This window comes from Clinocottus analis, unplaced genomic scaffold, assembly GCF_023055335.1.
Source record: "Clinocottus analis isolate CAN_PGR_092001 unplaced genomic scaffold, fCliAna1.0.p SCAF_4, whole genome shotgun sequence".
NCBI lineage: Eukaryota > Metazoa > Chordata > Actinopteri > Perciformes > Cottidae > Clinocottus > Clinocottus analis.
This window is the reverse complement of record NW_027176153.1, coordinates 2912522-2931568: the sequence shown is the minus strand read 5'-3', so window position 1 is coordinate 2931568 and position 19047 is coordinate 2912522. Positions and strand designations below refer to the sequence as shown.

General features: G+C 49.0%; 1 protein-coding gene across 2 annotated transcripts in view; it reads right to left on the bottom strand.

Annotated features, from left to right (window-relative positions):
- The window catches only part of b4galt5 (UDP-Gal:betaGlcNAc beta 1,4- galactosyltransferase, polypeptide 5), a 30637-nt gene that overhangs the window by 1873 nt on the left and 9717 nt on the right, over nucleotides 1-19047 (bottom strand). Inside the window, exons 1-9 of one of the 2 annotated variants that reach the window (XM_068598199.1) lie at nucleotides 9387-9476; nucleotides 6602-6721; nucleotides 6140-6253; nucleotides 5632-5759; nucleotides 4882-4998; nucleotides 4598-4785; nucleotides 4383-4505; nucleotides 2816-2917; nucleotides 1-1056 (exon numbers count right to left, since the gene is read on the bottom strand). The exon at nucleotides 1-1056 is cut by the window's left edge and continues 1873 nt beyond it. In XM_068598199.1, coding sequence (XP_068454300.1) covers nucleotides 909-1056; nucleotides 2816-2917; nucleotides 4383-4505; nucleotides 4598-4785; nucleotides 4882-4998; nucleotides 5632-5759; nucleotides 6140-6253; nucleotides 6602-6704 — 1023 coding nt within the window. In that variant the 5' untranslated portion in view covers nucleotides 6705-6721; nucleotides 9387-9476 and the 3' untranslated portion in view covers nucleotides 1-908. Of the gene's footprint in view, nucleotides 1057-2815; nucleotides 2918-4382; nucleotides 4506-4597; nucleotides 4786-4881; nucleotides 4999-5631; nucleotides 5760-6139; nucleotides 6254-6601; nucleotides 6722-9386; nucleotides 9477-19047 lie in introns of those variants that run through there. The other variant, XM_068598198.1, reaches the window with a different exon arrangement.

Genomic DNA, 19047 nt, shown 5'->3' with positions numbered 1-19047 from the left:
CTAACAGGAGGGAGCGCTCGCTCTCCCCACACACACACACACACACACATCAGACACAAACATCAGTCTTTTTTCTCTTCTTCTTTTGTGTGTGTTGAATGGTGCGTTCACAGGAGAAAACATAGTGAGGTGATGGAGGTATTAATATTCTCTAAAGTTAGGGGTTTCACAGACAGTTCACGTGACTGAAACTCTCACTCTTTACATCACTTTCTTCTTCATCTTCCTCGTCTTCACTTGTAAGATTTGGCAAACTTCCTGCAGAACCAGCTGCGAGAGTCCACTCGGCTAAAAAGTCGTCGTCGTCGTGTTTGCATGCAAACGTCTTCACATGCTTTTTACTGCATTTATGAAAGGAAAAAAAATTCCAAGAGCAAAGCCCCAAAAAAAAAAGAAAAAGAAAAGATAATCAAAGCCTCGGGGACCAGGTCAGCATATGTGAGTCAAACTGCTGTGTGTGTGTGTGTGTTGGATGTGTGTGTGTCGTGGCCTATTTTGATAAACAAGCACAATAAGCGGCGGGCTGAGCTCGTCGTTGACTGGATGAGAGAACCAATGGATGATGCTGAAGGCCAAAATGGTGCAAAAGGCATGTGGAGACTAGAGAAGCCCGATGAGAGGAGTGATGGACTGTGGCACGAGCAAGTGCAGCAGTTATCCTTAAATTTTCTCATGATTTATCCAACATACTTATATTTGAGTCTCCTTTTTTTTTTTTTTCTCCGACGTTTTTTCCTTTCCTTTTTTTTTGTTGCATACAAACAAACGAAGTAAAGCAAAGAATCGATCAACTAAAAAAGTCCTACGCGGTGCTGCGGCGCTGCAACTGGTGAGATATGGCTGACGTCCCGGAGGACTTTGATTCCCAGGAGGTTGGTTTTTTTTTGCAGTCCGGCTGTTTCCCGCCGTCAGTAGTCGGCCACGGGCGCCAGCTCCCGGCTCAGGCGCACCGTGATGTTGGTGTAGAGAGGCCTCCGGGACACCAGGGGGGAGTAGTTCAGGTTGTTGAGGCCGTCCACTCGCTGCCTCTCCTTCGAGTGGCGGAGGAGGCTGTACCTGCAGGAGCGCAACCATGGAGGCGTCAGAGAGAGAGGAGACTGCGTGCAGACGTTTTGCACACGGTACAGAGATAGTTTTGTGTTATCGGTGAGACCCGATCAACGTGTCCTCGCACTGCGATTCGTACGACGCGCGGCAGGAAGTTCCTTTTTTTTCTGACGAAAGGCTGCGACGCGCGTGAATTTACACGTTTTCACACTTTACTTCATCGCAAACGCCGTTCAGTTTAGAGTTAAAAATACTTAAGTTTTAGAAAAGATCGTGAAATGTTTTGTTAGGTTTAAGAAAAGATCATGATATACTTCGTTAAAAATATATTGTGAAATACTTTATTAGGTTTAGGGAAAGATCGTGAAATACTTAGTTAGGTTTTTGCAAAGAATTGTTAAATACTTAGTGGGCTTTAGGAAAAGATTGTGAAATACTTTGTTAAGTTTAAAAAAAGATCGTTAAATACTTTGTTAGGTTTTCGAAAAAGATTGTGAAATATTTCGTTAAGTTTTATCAAAGATTTACAACTCGTTTAGAAGGAATTCATGTGTAGTGCTTCATTCCCTCGGGCCGTCTGAAGTAGCGGCGAGTGAGAGCGAGACGAGGTGCCCGGTTGGAATTCAGCCCCGAAGCCAACGAGCAAATCACATGCAAAGACTTTAAAAGAGGAGAAGCTCTCCGAAAGTCACCGGCTTCACATGTGACCGGCTCCACACCACATGAGCCCTAAGCCCACTGCGCCCACTTCAACCAGACTGTGTGTGTGTGTGTGTGTGTATATATACACACACACACACATAATATTATACATTGTATTATATTATACATATACAAATTAGTAAAAACTAGTGTATTGCAGCTTTTATTTTGAAGTAACGTTATCAGAACAATATAACAGCACTCTGGAGCAACAACAAGTTAACATACACACATGTATAGTTTATAAATCTGTTGTGTTGTTTGTTTTTTTTGTCTTCTGAACAGGTACTGTTCAGTAGTAAGGGTCCCTGTGAGGGACAAAACACTCCTTCTTTGGTCCATGTTCAGTCTGTTGATTATCTTAAAGACTTTAAAGACCAGCAATTGATTAACTTTATACAAAAGCAATAAGTGCTTTTCATATTTTTCAGGTCAGTTTTTCTTCCTCAGTGATAAAGTCCAGTCTGTGTTGTCTTGAACAAGAGCACTGAACATCTTGTGATGTGTGGAAAGTTCTCCTCTTTGAGAGAAGAGTAAAGATCCATAAGTGATGCTGCTTTAAAGTGCTCTGCATGGATCAGACCGCGGGGTCGGCAGCTTTGCGCACGCGCAATTAACTTTCGATCTGGACGCGGAGGCTGCCGGTAGACTGATGGTCTGTGAGCACTTTGTGAGGCGAAGCGGCTCGTTGCAGCACTCGCTGCTCGTTGAGAACAGAAACTACATAACAAGACGTGCTTCCACGTCAGGCTCAAGTCGGCAACGCTGCCTATCGGTGAGGCTACGGAAGCGCGTGGGCACACCAACTTAAATTTCCTTCAAAGTAAAAGCAGTGTCGCCGTATGTGCATTCAAGGCATATTTATTTATTTTTCATGTTTGATTGACCTCACGCGGGCCGGACTGGGAGAGCCGTAAAACGCCCAGGTCTGAACTACGCCATCTGGAGAGATTTAAAGTGCAGCACCTCGTTGCGGCAGTGATAAACCCCTCCCACTGGGAACTTTTTTTTTGAAATGCACGATCGCATGATCCAATAATTAACGCGTGTGTGCACAGACACTCACCTTCCCAGGAACTGGACTTCCCCGCGATGGTGGCGCGAGATGGACATGTAGCGCCCCTGCTCTCCGTGCGGTCGGCTTACGGTGTAGTTGGCGTAGCTCACCCTGCACAAACACAGCGGATTAAACCATTAAACGCTCATTAAGCCACAGCGCACACAGGCAGCAGAACGGGCGGCGCGGCGAGGACTCTTCATTGTCACACAGTCAACACGGTGGGTGACGTGTGTGGACACAAGCACACGGGGGAAGGGTGATTATGGAAGGGATCGTTTCATGGAAAAAAAAACACCTTCCAACCAGTCAGGATGCAGTTTGCTTCCACGTCACTCCAAAGGGTCTTTATCCTACAGTTTGATCCTGTTAATTAGCATATTCATACTCTAGTTATGGCCAAAGACGTTTGACTTCAAAAAAGATGTTCAATCAAACATCGATTCCAGTAATACATTTGAAGAGGTTTGTCAAGCTGGCGAGATATCACAAGAATGTTGAGGAGGTGAGATCACAGTGACCTTGACCTTTGACCTCCAAAATCTTATTGGCTCGACCTGTAGGAAGTGGACCCATTAGTTTGTGGAAGATTTTGGACGTCGCCATCGTAGCCTCTTTGCAACCAGTGAACAGGAAGTGACCATTTCTGGACTGAGGAGCAGCGACGTAGAGACGCTGTACACCTCTTTGGTGTCGACCTGTCAATCAACTTGTAGCCCCGCCCCTAAAGCGTCCCCTGCTTTATGGTCTGTTTGACTCTAAATGAGCATAATTTACTAAATGAACATCATGCTGTATAGAAGAAGACTAGAAACCAGAGATTGAGACATAAACTCATGTTTACAATGTTTACTGAGGGAATACATCAAGAGAGAAGTAGAGTCACTTATATAGACTTCTATACAACCAGAGCAGTCGCCCCCTGGTGGTCAGGAGAGAGAATGCAGCTTCAACACATGAAGCATAGACTTCTAAACAACCAGAGGAGTCGCCCCCTGGTGGTCAGGAGAGAGAATGCAGCTTTAACACATGAAGCATAGACTTCTATACAACCAGAGGAGTCGCCTCCTGGTGGTCAGGAGAGAGAATGCAGCTTTAACACATGAAGCATAGACTTCTATACAACCAGAGGAGTTGCCCCCTGGTGGTCAGGAGAGAGAATGCAGCTTTAACACATGAAGCATAGACTTCTATACAACCAGAGAAGTCGCCTCCTGGTGGTCAGGAGAGAGAATGCAGCTTTAACGCATGAAGCATAGACTTCTATACAACCAGAGGAGTCGCCTCCTGGTGGTCAGGAGAGAGAATGCAGCTTCAGCACATGAAGCACAGACTTCTATACAACCACAGGAGTCACCTACTGGTGGTCAGTTGAGAGAATGCATCTTTTACACATGAAGTATAGACTTCTATACAACCAGAGGAGTCAACATTGCTGTGTGGAAAAGGCAAATAAAGGAAAACCACACAAAAGCTAATACAAAAGCCAACTGATCTATTTAGCACGCCTAATGTCAACAATACTGAGCTCTGTGTGTGTGTGTGTGTGTGTGTGTGTGTGTGTGTTCTCTCTCACCTGTTCCAGAGGTCATCGTCCTCTCCTCCCCAGCCCCAGAATGCATTAGGAAATCCATTAATCTTTTTGAACTGCTTCACCGTCATGCCACTGACACCGCCGAAGAACTCATTATACGGAAGCCTTGGAGGGACAATTGCAAAAGCGTTAAACCCGGACCAAGTCGGCGAAGGGAAAACATGTTTACTGCCGCGCGAGCCCACGGGAGGACTCACATGTAGGAGTACTTGTCGAGTTTGACCGCAAAGTGCCGCGGCATGTCCGCGCAGCCGTAGTAGTTCCTGTCGTTCTCCATGAGGTGGTCCACGTCGTGGAAGACCAGGCAGTCCCAGTCCAGGTCCTTCATGGCCTCCTTGAAGCCCACGTTGAACAACATGGCCCGGTTGAATGGCTCCGTGCCGCCCTTTAAAAAAAAACAACCAGAAAGCAAAGAGGAGATTTTTGGACGTTGCTCACTTCCAGGTCTGGACTGTCGTGGGACGGGTGGCGTGCGCCGTACCTGCTCTATGAAATAAAAGGCGAACTGGAGCCTCTGCCTCTTCAGCACCGGCACCAGGTGTCTCAGGAGAATGGGCAGGTGCTCGTGCCGGTTCCTGAACGGCACCAGGATGGCCACCTGAGGGACGCGGAGGACACGGAGAGGTGATTGCATGCAGAGCGAGAGGGACCGGACTGTTTGCACAGAGTCAGTGTTTAAATGTTTACCACGAGGACTCGCGACACACGGAGGGGGCTGCTCACCCAGACCTCATCTACACGATGAGATCTGTCACACGTCAATCAGTGAGACGCACCGGGGGCTAAATGACTGTTTAAGGTCTCTCTCCAGCGTGTTGTAACAACGGCTTTCTCTCTCTCTCTCTCTCACTCTCTCTCTCTCACTTTCACTCTCTCGACTAGATGTGTGAACTTGTTTGCATTTGAATGTCAAACTGCTCAACCGCACCCGCCTTTGGTTTTGCACCTCGAGCTGCAGCAGCAATTGTTCTGACTGGCGCTGTGTAGCATGAAAACGTGGTAGAATTAGCACACTAGCTAGCCAGCTAGCTAACCGGCCTTTAAATAAGTGAAATTTGACATCCTAATACTAAAGCATATTGTAAGCTAGGTGACGAGTGTTGCAAGAAAGCATGATGAAGTTAGCACGCGCGCTTGTGTTTTGGCCTGCAGCCTTCACGGTGACATCATCACGATATTGGCTGTGAAAAAAAAGGAGTCTTTTTTATTTATTGGTTGCATCCACACTCACCTTCCAACGAGGTAAGCAGTCGTTGGGCTTCCAGTAGCCCCCTGGGGTCCTCTTGGGATCCCCCTCCAGCAGGGATTTCTCCACCTCCTCCAAAGACACCTCGCTCATATTCACCTCCAACTTGCCCTCTGTGAGGGGGCGGGGCCAAAAGAAACAGCATGTTAAAAGCCCGTAACAGTTAAACTTATCTGAAGGCACAAATTGACGAGTTGAGCTCTGCGTGCATCGTCTATCAAGGCACATCTTTAACCCATGACTTCTATACACCCAGAGGAGTCGCCCCCTAGTGGTCAGGAGAGAGAATGCAGCTTTAACACATGAAGTAAATTCAATTTTAAAAACACTTTCTCTCAACTATTCCACTGCACAACACATATGCACATGCTCAGAGGTGCAACAGGAGTTCAAGAGAGCAGGGAAAACCTGAAATGCAACTGTTAAAAAAAAAAAAGGTCAACTGAGGGCACGGAGTGACATCTGCTGTCATTAAATCAAAACCTCTACTCACTCATGGAGAGCAGCCGCTCAGGGCACACCTGGGAGGGGAGGTAGGTGAAGCCCTCGGGCAGGTACGTGGTGGGAGGAGCATCGCTCTCGCTCACGTTGAAGTCGTAGGTGTAATCTGGAAGCGCACACACACACACAGACACACACACACGTGTCAACATCACACTCACGAGTCTCGTGTGCCGCCTTCTGCTTTTTAAAAATCATTAATGTCTTGTAGCTGTGCGCCTAAAGGCCTGTCGCTGTGTTCACAGTGTTGACTTCTCAGAGCACTATTTTTTTTCGTTGACCTTCACATTGACCTTTGTGTTGACACTAGTGTGTGTTTGCCCACATGATGCCAGAACACACAGCAGGGGTTCCCCCAGACATTGAACATTTTTCACTTCTTATTATGAAATAGTATAAAAGACATTAATAACTTGAACTAAATATTATCGTCATGACGGCGGCGGCGTCGTACCTGTGCCGTTGATGCTGTACGCTCCTCTCACCACCTGCTCCAGAACCTGAGCCCCGATGTTCCTCACGTTCTCTTTGATCCGGAGCCCTCGGGCCTGGACCATGAACACATACTCGTTCACTGTGTGGGGGGGGGGGGAGAGAGAGCGAGAGAGAGACAGAGACAGAGAGAGAGACAGAGAGAGAGAGAGAGAGAAAGAAGCCGTTGTTAGAACACGCTGGAATGTTTTTATCACCACGATACGATAACTCATAATCAGCCTTTCACTCAGAGAAACACGATGCAGAACGACAACGTCTTGACAAACTTAATGCCACACACACACACACACACACACACACACACACACGACGAGAACCCCATGACTTGATCCTCGTGACGAGAACCTCATGACAAGAACCCCCAAGAACACCATGTCGAAAACCCCACACCGACCGAGAACCTGGGTTCTGACGTCACCTCGTCAGAACCTCTTCACGTGCGAGCCGACGTTGGAACCTTCAACCACTTCAGCAGCGCGCCGTGTGGGTTGACCTAAATGTCACCACACGGCGACGAAGTGGAACAGGAAGAGGCGCTGTGGTCCAACGGTTACCCTAAACTCGGCGCACGAGCCCGAGCCCGCTTTGCACGAGGACGCAGCGGGCTGAACGCGGTCGAGCGACACGACCTTTTCTCGGCACAACGTCCGGCCCGCTCGACCCCCTCGCCCGTTAATCCGATCAGAAGTCCCCTGAAAGCACCCCCCCCCCCCGTGTGATCCACATCCCGAGACCACCGCAGTACTGCTGAGCCAGAACAAAAAAAAAACAAAAAAAAATCACACAGCATCCGGGGAATGTGATTTGTCTTTAATAATCGCGTTACAGCTTCCATCACATCCGCCTTGTTTGAGGGACGGGAACCACGTTCTCCCTTTTTTACCTCGGAGCAGAGACACGGGGAAGCAAATCCACCGGATAGGACCAAAACAATTAATAATGAAGGGAAAATAACACAGACTTAATGCTTTTTTTAGTCTCACTGTAACACGCGCCTGCCACACACACACACACACACACACACACACACACCCTCTGAGGCGCCATATGATGGAAAAAGAAGCTAAGAGGCTTCTGGAGCTCGTGCCAGTCCTGCAGGCACCGACATATTTTGACACGTTGGCGTCTCCTCCCGACGGCTGCCAAACACACGCAGATACATTTTCTACGCGTCTTTTCAGGCAGGACGGACACGGGACAAAGTGCACGGCGCACGTGCACAAACATGCACTGTGCACCTGCACACACACACACTCTCACGCATACATGCACTCAAATGCACTGTGCACTCAGAAGCGTTTCCAGCCTGCAGAGGGGAAGGCCTTGCAAGCATAGCTGTATGTGTGCGTGTGTGTTTCAGTCCTCTCTCTCTCATGGGCGAGCGGGACAGAGAGACACTTGATCTGCACACACAAGTTGTCCCCTCTCTCTCTCTCTCTCTCTCACGCTCTCTCTCTCTCTCTCTCTCTTAGAGAGTGGAGCGGCGGGTTAAGGCTGATTTATACTCGGGTTTTACGCAGAGACATAAGCACGCAAGACACGCATGGCCGACCTTGCGTGGGCAAATCGGCCATTTTGCGTGCGTCACCCCAAATTTCTGACTATCCGTCAAAGCAACGCAAGCCCACAAGGCTGTGATTGGTCCGCTAATTACATCCTTTCTGAGTCTCTCATTTCCGGTTTCATAGCATAATACCTCTGTTTTTAAAAGCCGCAGCAGAAACATGAACAATGGATCCTGTTGAAGAACGTTTGGCTGAAGAGGTCCACAAATATGAGCATTTATAAAACCCGTCTGACGGAGTATCAGGACACGAAGATGGAGGTGAATTCCTGAACGTCGGTGTGCAGGTCGACTCTAAACGGTCGTTGCGCCACCTGCTGGTCTGGAGTCTGGAAAACGCAGGAACTATGAACCAAAACGAGTCCGTCAATCCGACTGCGTGGCCAGACGCAGTTGCAGAAGTGTAATTCAGCCTTTAGCGTTGGTGCTCGGTCAGTTTTCAGGAGGAAGCTGACGTGGTGTGTGAGGCCGTTAGCGGGACACGGCATGCCGCGTGCGTGCACATGATACACATTAAGGACCCACAACCCCCCCATCCTCCCTCACCCCCTCTCTCTCTCTCTCTCTGCTGCTCCTCGTCCCGTAAACTCCCGCCCCCTTCGACTGTAACCCATCGAGCATGACGGGGGGAGACCTTGAACGACCTTGTCCTCTATAAGCGCTCACGGGAACACGCCGTCTGCATGCCAAGCCCAGCCCACCTTCTCCCCTCCCTCTCCCCCTCTCTTCTTCCACTTATCTGTTCCTCCCTATATCTCCCCCCCTCCGTCTCCCCCCCTCCGCGCTCTGCGTAATGTGCTTCGTATCCGATTCTGTCGAGTCCGTTTTGTTCCCATCGTTTGAGTAAATAAGCGGCGTGATGGATTGCAGGCGGACTGGAGGAGTGGTTCCGGGCATCGGACTGTAACGTGGGGGTTAGGAGAAAAAAAAAAGAGAAGAAAAGGATAAAAAGAAAAACACACGAAAGGAAGAGGAAACGCACGCCCACAAGCCACTCTGCTGTTCCTCTGAAAGGCAATTAACTCCACATTGATAGCTCAGCAGTGGGAGGCGATCGGCCCGTTCTGGCTGCTTCCTGATAACAACGGAAAGGCTGGTTTTTCTACCTTCCCAGCAGAAACTGTTTCTGCATTCTCACACACACACACACACACACACACACACACACACACACACACACCTTTCAGGGTTTTAAAGCCGTCACTCTGAGAAAGGATCTTACTGCCACTGCGTATCGATATGAAAGGCCCAGTGGGCGCAAACGCTGAATGTTGTGTTGCGTCAGTGTAGAAAGCAGAATTAATGACACTCTCCGTAATGTTTCCCTCCAAATAGTGATTCAGTGGGCCGGTTCAGCACCTCGCTGCAGAGGAAACGGGTGTTTACTCAAAGCTTTCGGCACCAAATCCCTCACAATTAGCGGGAAACCAGCGCTGGCTGATTTGAGCGTAAGGATTTATCAAGAATGTTCAGGATCTATGCGACGCTCATCACGACGACAAGACGCTCATCACGACGACAAGACGCTCATCACGACTACAAGACGTTCATCACGACTACAAGACGCTCATCACGACTACAAGATGTTCATCACGACTACAAGACGCTCCTCACGACTACAAGATGTTCATCACGACTACAAGACGCTCATCACGACGACAAGACGCTCATCACGACTACAAGACGCTCATCACGACTACGAGACGCTCATCACGACGACAAGATGTTCATCACGACTACGAGACGTTCATCACGACTACAAGACGCTCATCACGACGACAAGATGTTCATCACGACTACGAGACGTTCATCACGACAAGACGCTCATCACGACAAGATGTTCATCACGACTACGAGACGCTCATCGCGACTACGAGACGCTCATCGCGACTACGAGACGCTCATCGCGACTACGAGACGCTCATCGCGAGTACGAGACGCTCATCGCGAGTACGAGACGCTCATCGCGACTACGAGACGCTCATCGCGACTACGAGACGCTCATCGCGACTACGAGACGCTCATCGCGAGTACCAGACGCTCATCGCGAGTACCAGACGCTCATCGCGACTACGAGACGCTCATCGCGACTACGAGACGCTCATCGCGACTACGAGACGCTCATCGCGACTACGAGACGCTCATCGCGACTACGAGACGCTCATCGCGACTACGAGACGCTCATCGCGACTACGAGACGCTCATCGCGACTACGAGACGCTCATCATGACTGGTGGAGTTCTTTTCAAACAATTACTGGAAGGACAAGCATATTTTTACCTAATTTATTATCTTATGTCTCACCTCGTTTGAGCCGAAGTGATGCAGAGAGAACACAGACACACACACACTAACACATTCAATCTCATCCACGCCAAACAAAGGGAAGACTGGATGCTGAACAGGGATAACCTCAGCGTCGTGGGCCAAACAACATGTCGAGTTGTTGGTTGCCAGAACTGATGAAGTCGATCCTTTGAGGCGATGAGCTGGGACTCGAGTCACCGGCAGACGCCATTCAGAAAGGTTCTGCTCAACCTCCTCGGCTCAGGAGGCCAAAGCATCGGAGAGACGCAGAAGTGCGGCCAGAAAGCATGGCGGCTGGCTACTTAGCTAGCTCGCTGATAGCATCACTCTTCGATGCTACACCGGGTGCAGAACACGCAGCGGCTCTGACCCCTTGACCCCCAGCTGGGGAACGTGGCATGGTAGCGTAGCGGCCGTGTGAGTGCACGCACGTCCGGCGTCGATGCGTCACCGTCAGAGCGTCTTGACGGTGACGCACAAACACAAAGTTTGTTTTAACAGTGTGATCCGTTAGTTTGTCGACTGATCTTACATCCTGTTTGTTCGCCCCTCCAAGCCAGTCGAAACCACTTGTCCTCGCCCGCCTCAACACACACACACACACACACACACACACACACACACACACACACCTGCTTCCTTGTACCCATGCGTCTGTGTGACTCATTCCACTAAAATGTAAACGACTGGTTTATCGCGGGACATTTCAGACGTTGCGTCGCTGCATTTCTCACAAAAGATGCTCAGAGCGTCTGTGCATTCCTGCGATGTCGAGGCCACGGCGAACGCGGCATGGGGTCGAGGCCCGTCAGGAGCACCTGCACAGCACGGGGCTTTCAGACACATTTGATATTTGCGATTAGACGCCATTGTGATCATGTTGTAAATTTGTTCGGCGAATACTTCCTCATTACACAACCTTATCAAGCGGAATATTTCATGTCCCAACATGCAATAAAAGTCAAAAGAGGTTACAAAGAGGTGCATTTTTTAATAATAGGAGTGATTTTTAAGCTCGGGAGGTTTTTTTGGGGACACATTTAGGTGTGGGCTCTTCCTGTGTAAAATGTTTATTTTACTTTTTTCTCTCTCATCGTGGTCAAATCTCCCTCACTATTTTTTAGTGCGATGCGTTCAGGGCAGTCGGGAGATTTTAGCAGGACAGTTGTCCGCTTTGTGAGTGAATGTGTAAGTTTTAGTGCAGCTTATTGGCTTCCCATGCTCACAATCCTCTTGGGAAGTCACATTTATGACACAATAACACTTCGAGAGCAACTCATTGCTGAGAACTGCATCATTGTGTTGTTGAATAAATAAGGAAAGAATAAAGCCGTCCCCAGCTTCACCTCGTCATGTGCTCCTTCAGCGCCCTTTAGTCCAGGAACGCACATTATCAACACAGCCGACTCTTCCTGGAACAATTTGTTCTCGTTATCTGCGATGGGTCCCTTGTCTTTGTCTTTATTTATCTTTATCTTTATCTTTAACATACCTTGCCCTGTTCTCAACCATTCCTGCTGTCATGACTTGTGGTTACGTCAGCACAGCGTTTGTGACGCTCTTCCAGGAGGCCACTCTGTCCACACCTGAGAGACGGGAGGACACACACTGCTGCAGTTTCTTTGGGTAAAAAAAACAACAAAAAAAACATAACCGAATGGCCACAAAGCTCACAGCTCTTTGTGCAAAAAGAGAGTATCTGTTCCTGTTTCAGTCGCTTTGCATTTTGAGTCATTCAAGTTCAAGAAATGTAAAAGCTGCAATTTATATATGACGAATACAAAGTATAAAGATACCCTTTGAAAAATGTTTGGACGTTTTGTTTTTTGTAGGCCTACATTTTCCATCTCGGACAAACTAAGCACCTGAAGAAGCCTCGATATCTACACGAGCTCTCCACGAGATCTACATGGCATCTACACAAGCTCTTCATGACCTCGGCATCGAGATCTACAAGATACCTCAACGGCATCTACACAAGATCTGCACGACATCTCTGTGATATCTACAGAGCATCTACACGCAGTGATTGGTTCATTTGGTTCATGGGTTTTGACAGCAGACCAAAAAAACGCCTCGCTGTCAGTTCTCCGCTTCAGTGAGCAGTTCCTCTGTTCACCGCAGGAACAAGGAAGGAGAACCCAAAGACGCATCAGTCGCGAGGTAGTCGCTCCACGAGGGAGGGGTCACGAGGACGGGCTGAGCAAATACACAAATATACACAACAGAATAATGTCGGATTACATGAACTCTCACCAGCACATGCAGCCGGGAATAAGGACAATATTAGTTCAGTGCTAGTTATGGTCACATGGCACAAAGTCATAAGTGGATCATGAGACACACACACACACAGTTCCTGACACTATATATATATAAATATATATATTTTTATTTTTTATTTTTAAACGTTCCAGAGCTCCGTTTTCTCCGGCGACAGAGAAGCCGGGGGTCCGTGACAGCGAACCAAAGCGCTGTGAAGACGAGCGTCTCGCGGGCAGATGTCTCTTTGACGGGATGAGTGCTCTTCATTTACTGCAACAGCGATGACGTCAGCACCTCTCAGTCCCTGGCCTCCTGCCCATCCTGAGAGCATGCCGCCTCCCTCGCTTCCCACTTCCTCTCGGACGGTCAATTCCCCTCATTCATTCCTCTTCCGTCTCTCTAAATCTTGTCCTTCGGCCCTTTCCCCCTTTCTCTGTCATGCGGTTAAACGGCTGCCTGATAACTGAGGGAAAGACCATTTATTATAAAGAAATTCAAAAAAAGCCGTTTGTTTTTTTTAGCAGTGCTCATGACTCGTTCTGTTTTTCTTAGATTACAAATGCTATCTTTTGGAAAACAGGGTGGGAAATCAGCAAAACTTTCAACAGCCGAGATGGAGGTGAAAACATGCGGTTGTCCATCCCATAATGTATCACTACCGGGTGGTAACCGTGAAGGAAGACCTCGTCTTCTCATAAAGAATCGTCTCCTCAGCGCTGCATTAACTAGTAACTGGCGGGTCGCTTCTCAGCAGCATTATCTCTCACACTTCTTTACATATTTATTCTGAGCTATTCAGCTTCCCCTTAAAAAAGGAAGCGTGCACAAATACAAGCGCTTCACTGTACAGACACACACACGCCATCGGTTAACACAATTGCGTGCGTTTGTGCTCAAAATGTTTCACCCTGTTTTGAGGAGCGTTCGCTCGATGTACAGCCACTCACTCCCCCGTGTCTCTAGAGAACGTCAACTTCAACCAAAAGGGGCCATGTTGCTCTGCGTTGGATTCGGCGTGGTCGCTAGCTAACTAGCCGGCCGCTAAATTAATACAACTCTTACAAACTGAAAGCTTCATCCACACCCAGTTGTCACAGAGTAGGAAAGCCCGATGTAATCGCCAGAGTCTTTTTCTGTCACCAGTGTAGCGTGAAAGCATGGCAGAATTAACAACATAGCTACGTAGCTAGCCATTTGCTAATTATCGCGGGGAAACCGCCACGCTTTGACGCTAGGTTTGCTTCATCTCTTAATAATTTAGCACGGTCATGAGCATTTTCTCGCCGTCTGTGGGACAACTTAGCAGATATTGTAGCCTCAAATACCCTCAACTGTATGCGATATCGATTCTGGCACACGACAACCTGGCGAGACGGCAGTTTCTCTGCCAAGGGATTCCTGTTTAGCCCTCCTGCTAACCGAGTGACTTAATCACGACGTGACTGTTTGTTAAACAGTCCCGCCGTTATGTAACTTTCCTTCTTTCCCAACATCTGCTGAATCAATGGCACTGATTGATTTATTAACCTCGAACGTCCTCGCTGATAAGCGGTTAGCGGCACGCTTGTCACGGCGAGCTACGGCGAACATTCCCCACCGATACACCTGAACTACCAGAGATTAACAAGGAAGGGGAGCGGCGCTGATAACACGCATCCAGCAGATATAATGTTCCGTTCTGTTGACGTGATGGAGAACTGTGTGTCACGGAGGAGTGAACCTCTCAAGACGGCACGCAGCACGCAGACGCCCAGAGGCCAGCAGGGGGGTCTCCTCGCCGTTCAGATTTGGTCTTGCGCACGTCATTCTGCCCCTCCATCTGCTCTGTGATGGTGTGTGTGTTGTGTGTGTGTGTGTCCCTCCCCTGAGTCACTGTGTCTGCCGAGCCGCTACATGGCAGAGAAAACAGAGGGACCAGACGCGGCGAGGAGAATTACATAAACGACACAGTGATGCCAGGACCCCTCGTCTTCTTCAGTCTGCTGCGAGCAGAAAAACATATCTGAGTGAGGGGGGAGTGAGAGATGAAGAGCAGGAGACGTGTGTGTGTGTGTGTGTGTGTGTGTGTGTGTGTGTGTGTGTGTGTCCGTGTGTTAGAAAGAGGGACTCCTCTTCGGAGTGCACACACACTCAACGCTATCTCATCTTTTCTCTGTTCCACTGCTGCCCGTGGGGGGATAAGGGGGGCGACTCCTCTGGTTGTATAGAAGTCTATGCTTCATGTGTTAAAGCTGCATTCTCTCTCCTGACCACCAGGGGGCGACTCCTCTGGTTGTATAGAAGTCTATGCGTCATGTGTTAAAGCTGCATTCTCTCTCCTGACCACCAGGGGGCGACTCCTCTGGTTGTATAGAAGTCTATGCTTCATGTGTTAAAGCTGCATTCTCTCTCCTGACCACCAGGGGGCGACTGCTCTGGTTGTATAGAAGTCTATATGAATGACTCTACTTTTCTCTTGATGTATTCCCTCAGTAAACAAAAAACTCACAAACTCCACTCAAGCTTCATCTCCGTGTCTCCCCAAAAAATTGTTTTAGTTTTATTGCTTCGTTTACTTTTTCGTTTTCAAGCCTCGTCTTCTCTTGCCAAAGAACTCAACTGCTCTCGCGGCTGCACCGCACCGCCTCACAATCTCCGATTTCAAAGCGTAGAGATCCTTTCAAAATTAATTAAACCGCACACACACACGGGCACAAACACACACACGTGCGCGTCTGATCTCGTGGAAACTGGTCGGACGGGCACACCGAGATCCGGTACTGGCTGCCGTTGGACCGGACGGCCCGGTGTGAGCCGGTGCTTTCCTCCGGGTCGCCCTCACCTACCCCGGCGCTCCTTCCTGCTCACCCATTTCCGCCTTGCTTTTTACATTTGGCAGCTGCCCAGAACATTCTTGTGTTATTGCGGCGGCTCAGTGTACGAGATGTAGAGAGAACAGACAGGTACACGCATGAGAACCTAATGAGACACACACACACACACACACACACACACACACACACACACACACACACACACACACACACACACACACACACACACACACACACACACGCACACACTTTTCTTTTTCCTCTTCCGCACCCGAGCAGAAAGATGAGGTCTCCTCACAGCTGGAGGTCACTCCTGTTGACTGAACAAATGGGCCAGAGCGAGCAGGAAGTACGCCACGCCGCCGACGTACAGTTGAGCGAGATGCAAGAACACACACACACACACACGCACGCACGCACGCACGCACGCACACACACACACACACACCCTTCGGATTCCCTCATCTACTGTACTGCGGCGGCTTCGGGCCGTTCCATGGAAAGCCGCCGTGGTTTGAAGACACACCTGAGCTAATTACACACAAGCTAAAACAATGAATGAAATGTGACTTTTACAGGATGTCAGGTGAGTCTGCTCGGGAGAAACGGAGTAGCGAGGCCATCTGAGTACATGTCCCGGTACTGCGATCGCATGCACATGTCGTCTAAAAGTACACATCTTCTCCGACTGTATTGTAAATAAAGCAACTCCTCCTGATAGCACTCTGTAGCTTTGCTTTGTCGGATGAATTGTACTTTCTTGATTCTCGTTGTTCTAAGTTTGTATGGTCCAATGCACTTCGTCACTTTGGATATAAGCATCAGCTAAACGTAAAGTAGGTAATATTTCACTGTGTCTTTAACGCGTTAAAGCATCTCCAAAAGTGGTGGTAATGTGACGAATGAATTGCAGATTAAATCTACAAACGGCGGCGGGTGAAACCAGGTGAACACCGTCTCTGTTGAGGAGTAAACTGGTTCTGCAGGCGAGGTGAGGCGCGCAGTTAGATTTACAGTGTATACATGACAAGGAGGGTCCAACTATGACACCGCTTGCTGGTGTCTGGATGCATTGTTAGGACTTCAGAGTGTCCCGGAGAGAAGAAAGAAGGTTTTTAATCTAGTTAAACTGCACGTTGTGTGCCGCTCCACCTCCAATAAACGCCGTCTCATCTCTGTGTCCACGCCAAGGAGTGATATAAAAGCAGCTGGTAATTTGCATTATTACCACCCGGTGGATGTGAAGCAGCCACGACTCTGCTTTGTTAATCAACTCAGCTGCCCCCCCCCCTCCTCCCCATCCCCTCCTGGGGTTTTATTATAGGAGGCTGGTAATGAAGCTCCTACGTAGGTTCATTGCTGACTGTGTGTTTGCGTTGGCGGCCATGGAGACCCGAGCCGTGGACCGAGTCCCTGACGTCGCTTCAGACTGACGACGGCTGTCCGTCAAACAAAGAGCTGCAACCGGAGGGTTGGGGGAGGGGAGGGGGGGTGCCATCTTTTTTTTTTCAGGCCAACCAGGAAGTCAAAGTGAAAGCCAATTGGATTTTGGATTACGGCAGAAAAATAATCTCTGTGGCAAGCAAACGTTTGCGGTGCGCTTATCGTTCAACAGAGATAATCTTCTCGCAAATTAACTCCACCTTTTAAGGGATTTCTCAGAGCAATCGCGCAGAAAGTAAAGAGCCAACGACGGGCTCGAAAGCGGGGAGCGTGGACACGGCGGGGTCGGTGTGCTCGACACATCCGTGCAAAAAAAACAAGGTGACGTATGCCTTCAGACGACGCGGCCCCTCTCGGAGGGGCGTTTCCGTCCGCCTGTGCACATCGGACGTCCGGATACGACGGAGAACTCTGCGGAGCTTTAAGGATGCTGGTTTCATCAGGAGGAGAAACCCACAGAGTGTGAAAGACCTAAAGGTTAGCTCGTTTTCCTCGTCATGTAAAAGCTTCTTATTTCCCCAGAGGGCTGGTTTACTGATGTACATCGTAGAACATAACATCTCTGAGGCTTGTGTTAAACAGACTATTTAACGCATCCAACCAAAAGGCCATTAACAAAAATACAGACTTTGAGAGGGGACCGGAAGTACAAAGCGCTGACTGGTGTGAGGGTTTTAGCACTCTATTCCAGGAGCCTCCCAGTCCCTGTGATGGGACCACTTTACTGGGCGTGGTGGGGATGCTGAACCTCGCACATATACAGCTCCCACTCAAGGCAGAATGCACCGACACAAGTTTCCATCCCCCATTCACTTCCATTCAAAGCGCACACAGAAGGACTCTCAGGGGAAAGGAAGAGTCACGTCTATTTTAAATTTAATTAATACCCCAATTATACGTTTTTAAAATGCCGACTCCCGTTGGATGAACTCCCCTTTACGGAGAAGTGGAGGAAACCCGAGAAGGCGATGCCGCTCCACACGAGTACACAGGGAACATGAGGAAACACACAATCATATATACTGCATACTTATGTCAATACAACAGGTGAGCATTGGTTCAGACCCCACAAGGAAACTGTGTAATCTTTTTTCCCGGCATCAATGGAAAACACTGACGTTCAAGTCACCGCCGGTGACTCATTTCGCAGGATAATATGATATGATATGGGCCGCCCACAGAAACACAATACCATGCTGTTGGCACCAAGGTGGTTCATTAATCACCACACCTTTCAGGATTAACATCCAGCCTATCAATACATTCTAGTGCCCCACAACACATATACTTTACACCGGTGCGTCCTCACACCTCTGATCCGCCCGTCACAACGTCCTGGTCAGAGTTTAGCCCCCCCCGCCCGCCCGCCTGCCCGCTCGGCTGTACGGCAGTTCATCACAAGTTACAGTTCAACAGCCCCGAAAAGAAAAAAAAACACCCAAAAAAAAAAACCCCTCGTGACCAAAGTAACCATGGGGACGGTCTCAACAACAAAGGGAGGCCCGGGACCAGGTCAACAAAGGCTGGGATTCTCCTCGGGATGATCGGGTTACATAAACCACGAGCGCCTCCACACAAGACCTTCAGTCTGCAGCTCACGACTCTGCATCCAAACACGGTGGCCCCTCCCTCCTCCATGCACTCAGGTCCTCCATCTGTCAAAGACCCAGACTGAAGGGTCGCCTTACAGACAACGGAGTAAGACTAAGGTTACCCTGCTCATCCTCCTCCATTCCTCCAACGAGGGGACCAGGAAATGGAGAAGTCAATAGGAACTCAGGGGGTTAAGGAGGAGCACAGTTTGAAAAAAATAATGAAAAATGGGACGATTGAGGAAGCCGTGGGGGGGAAACGTTTGTACGTCGGCGAGCGCAAAGTTAGTTCCGATATTTTTTGCAGTTTGAGCAACAGTTTGAGTCTATAATACACAGATTTCAACCGAGACGGATCGACTGCTCTGGACTGACCACGGAGGAGGAGGAGGAAGAAAAAAAAGACCAGGATGTAGCAGTA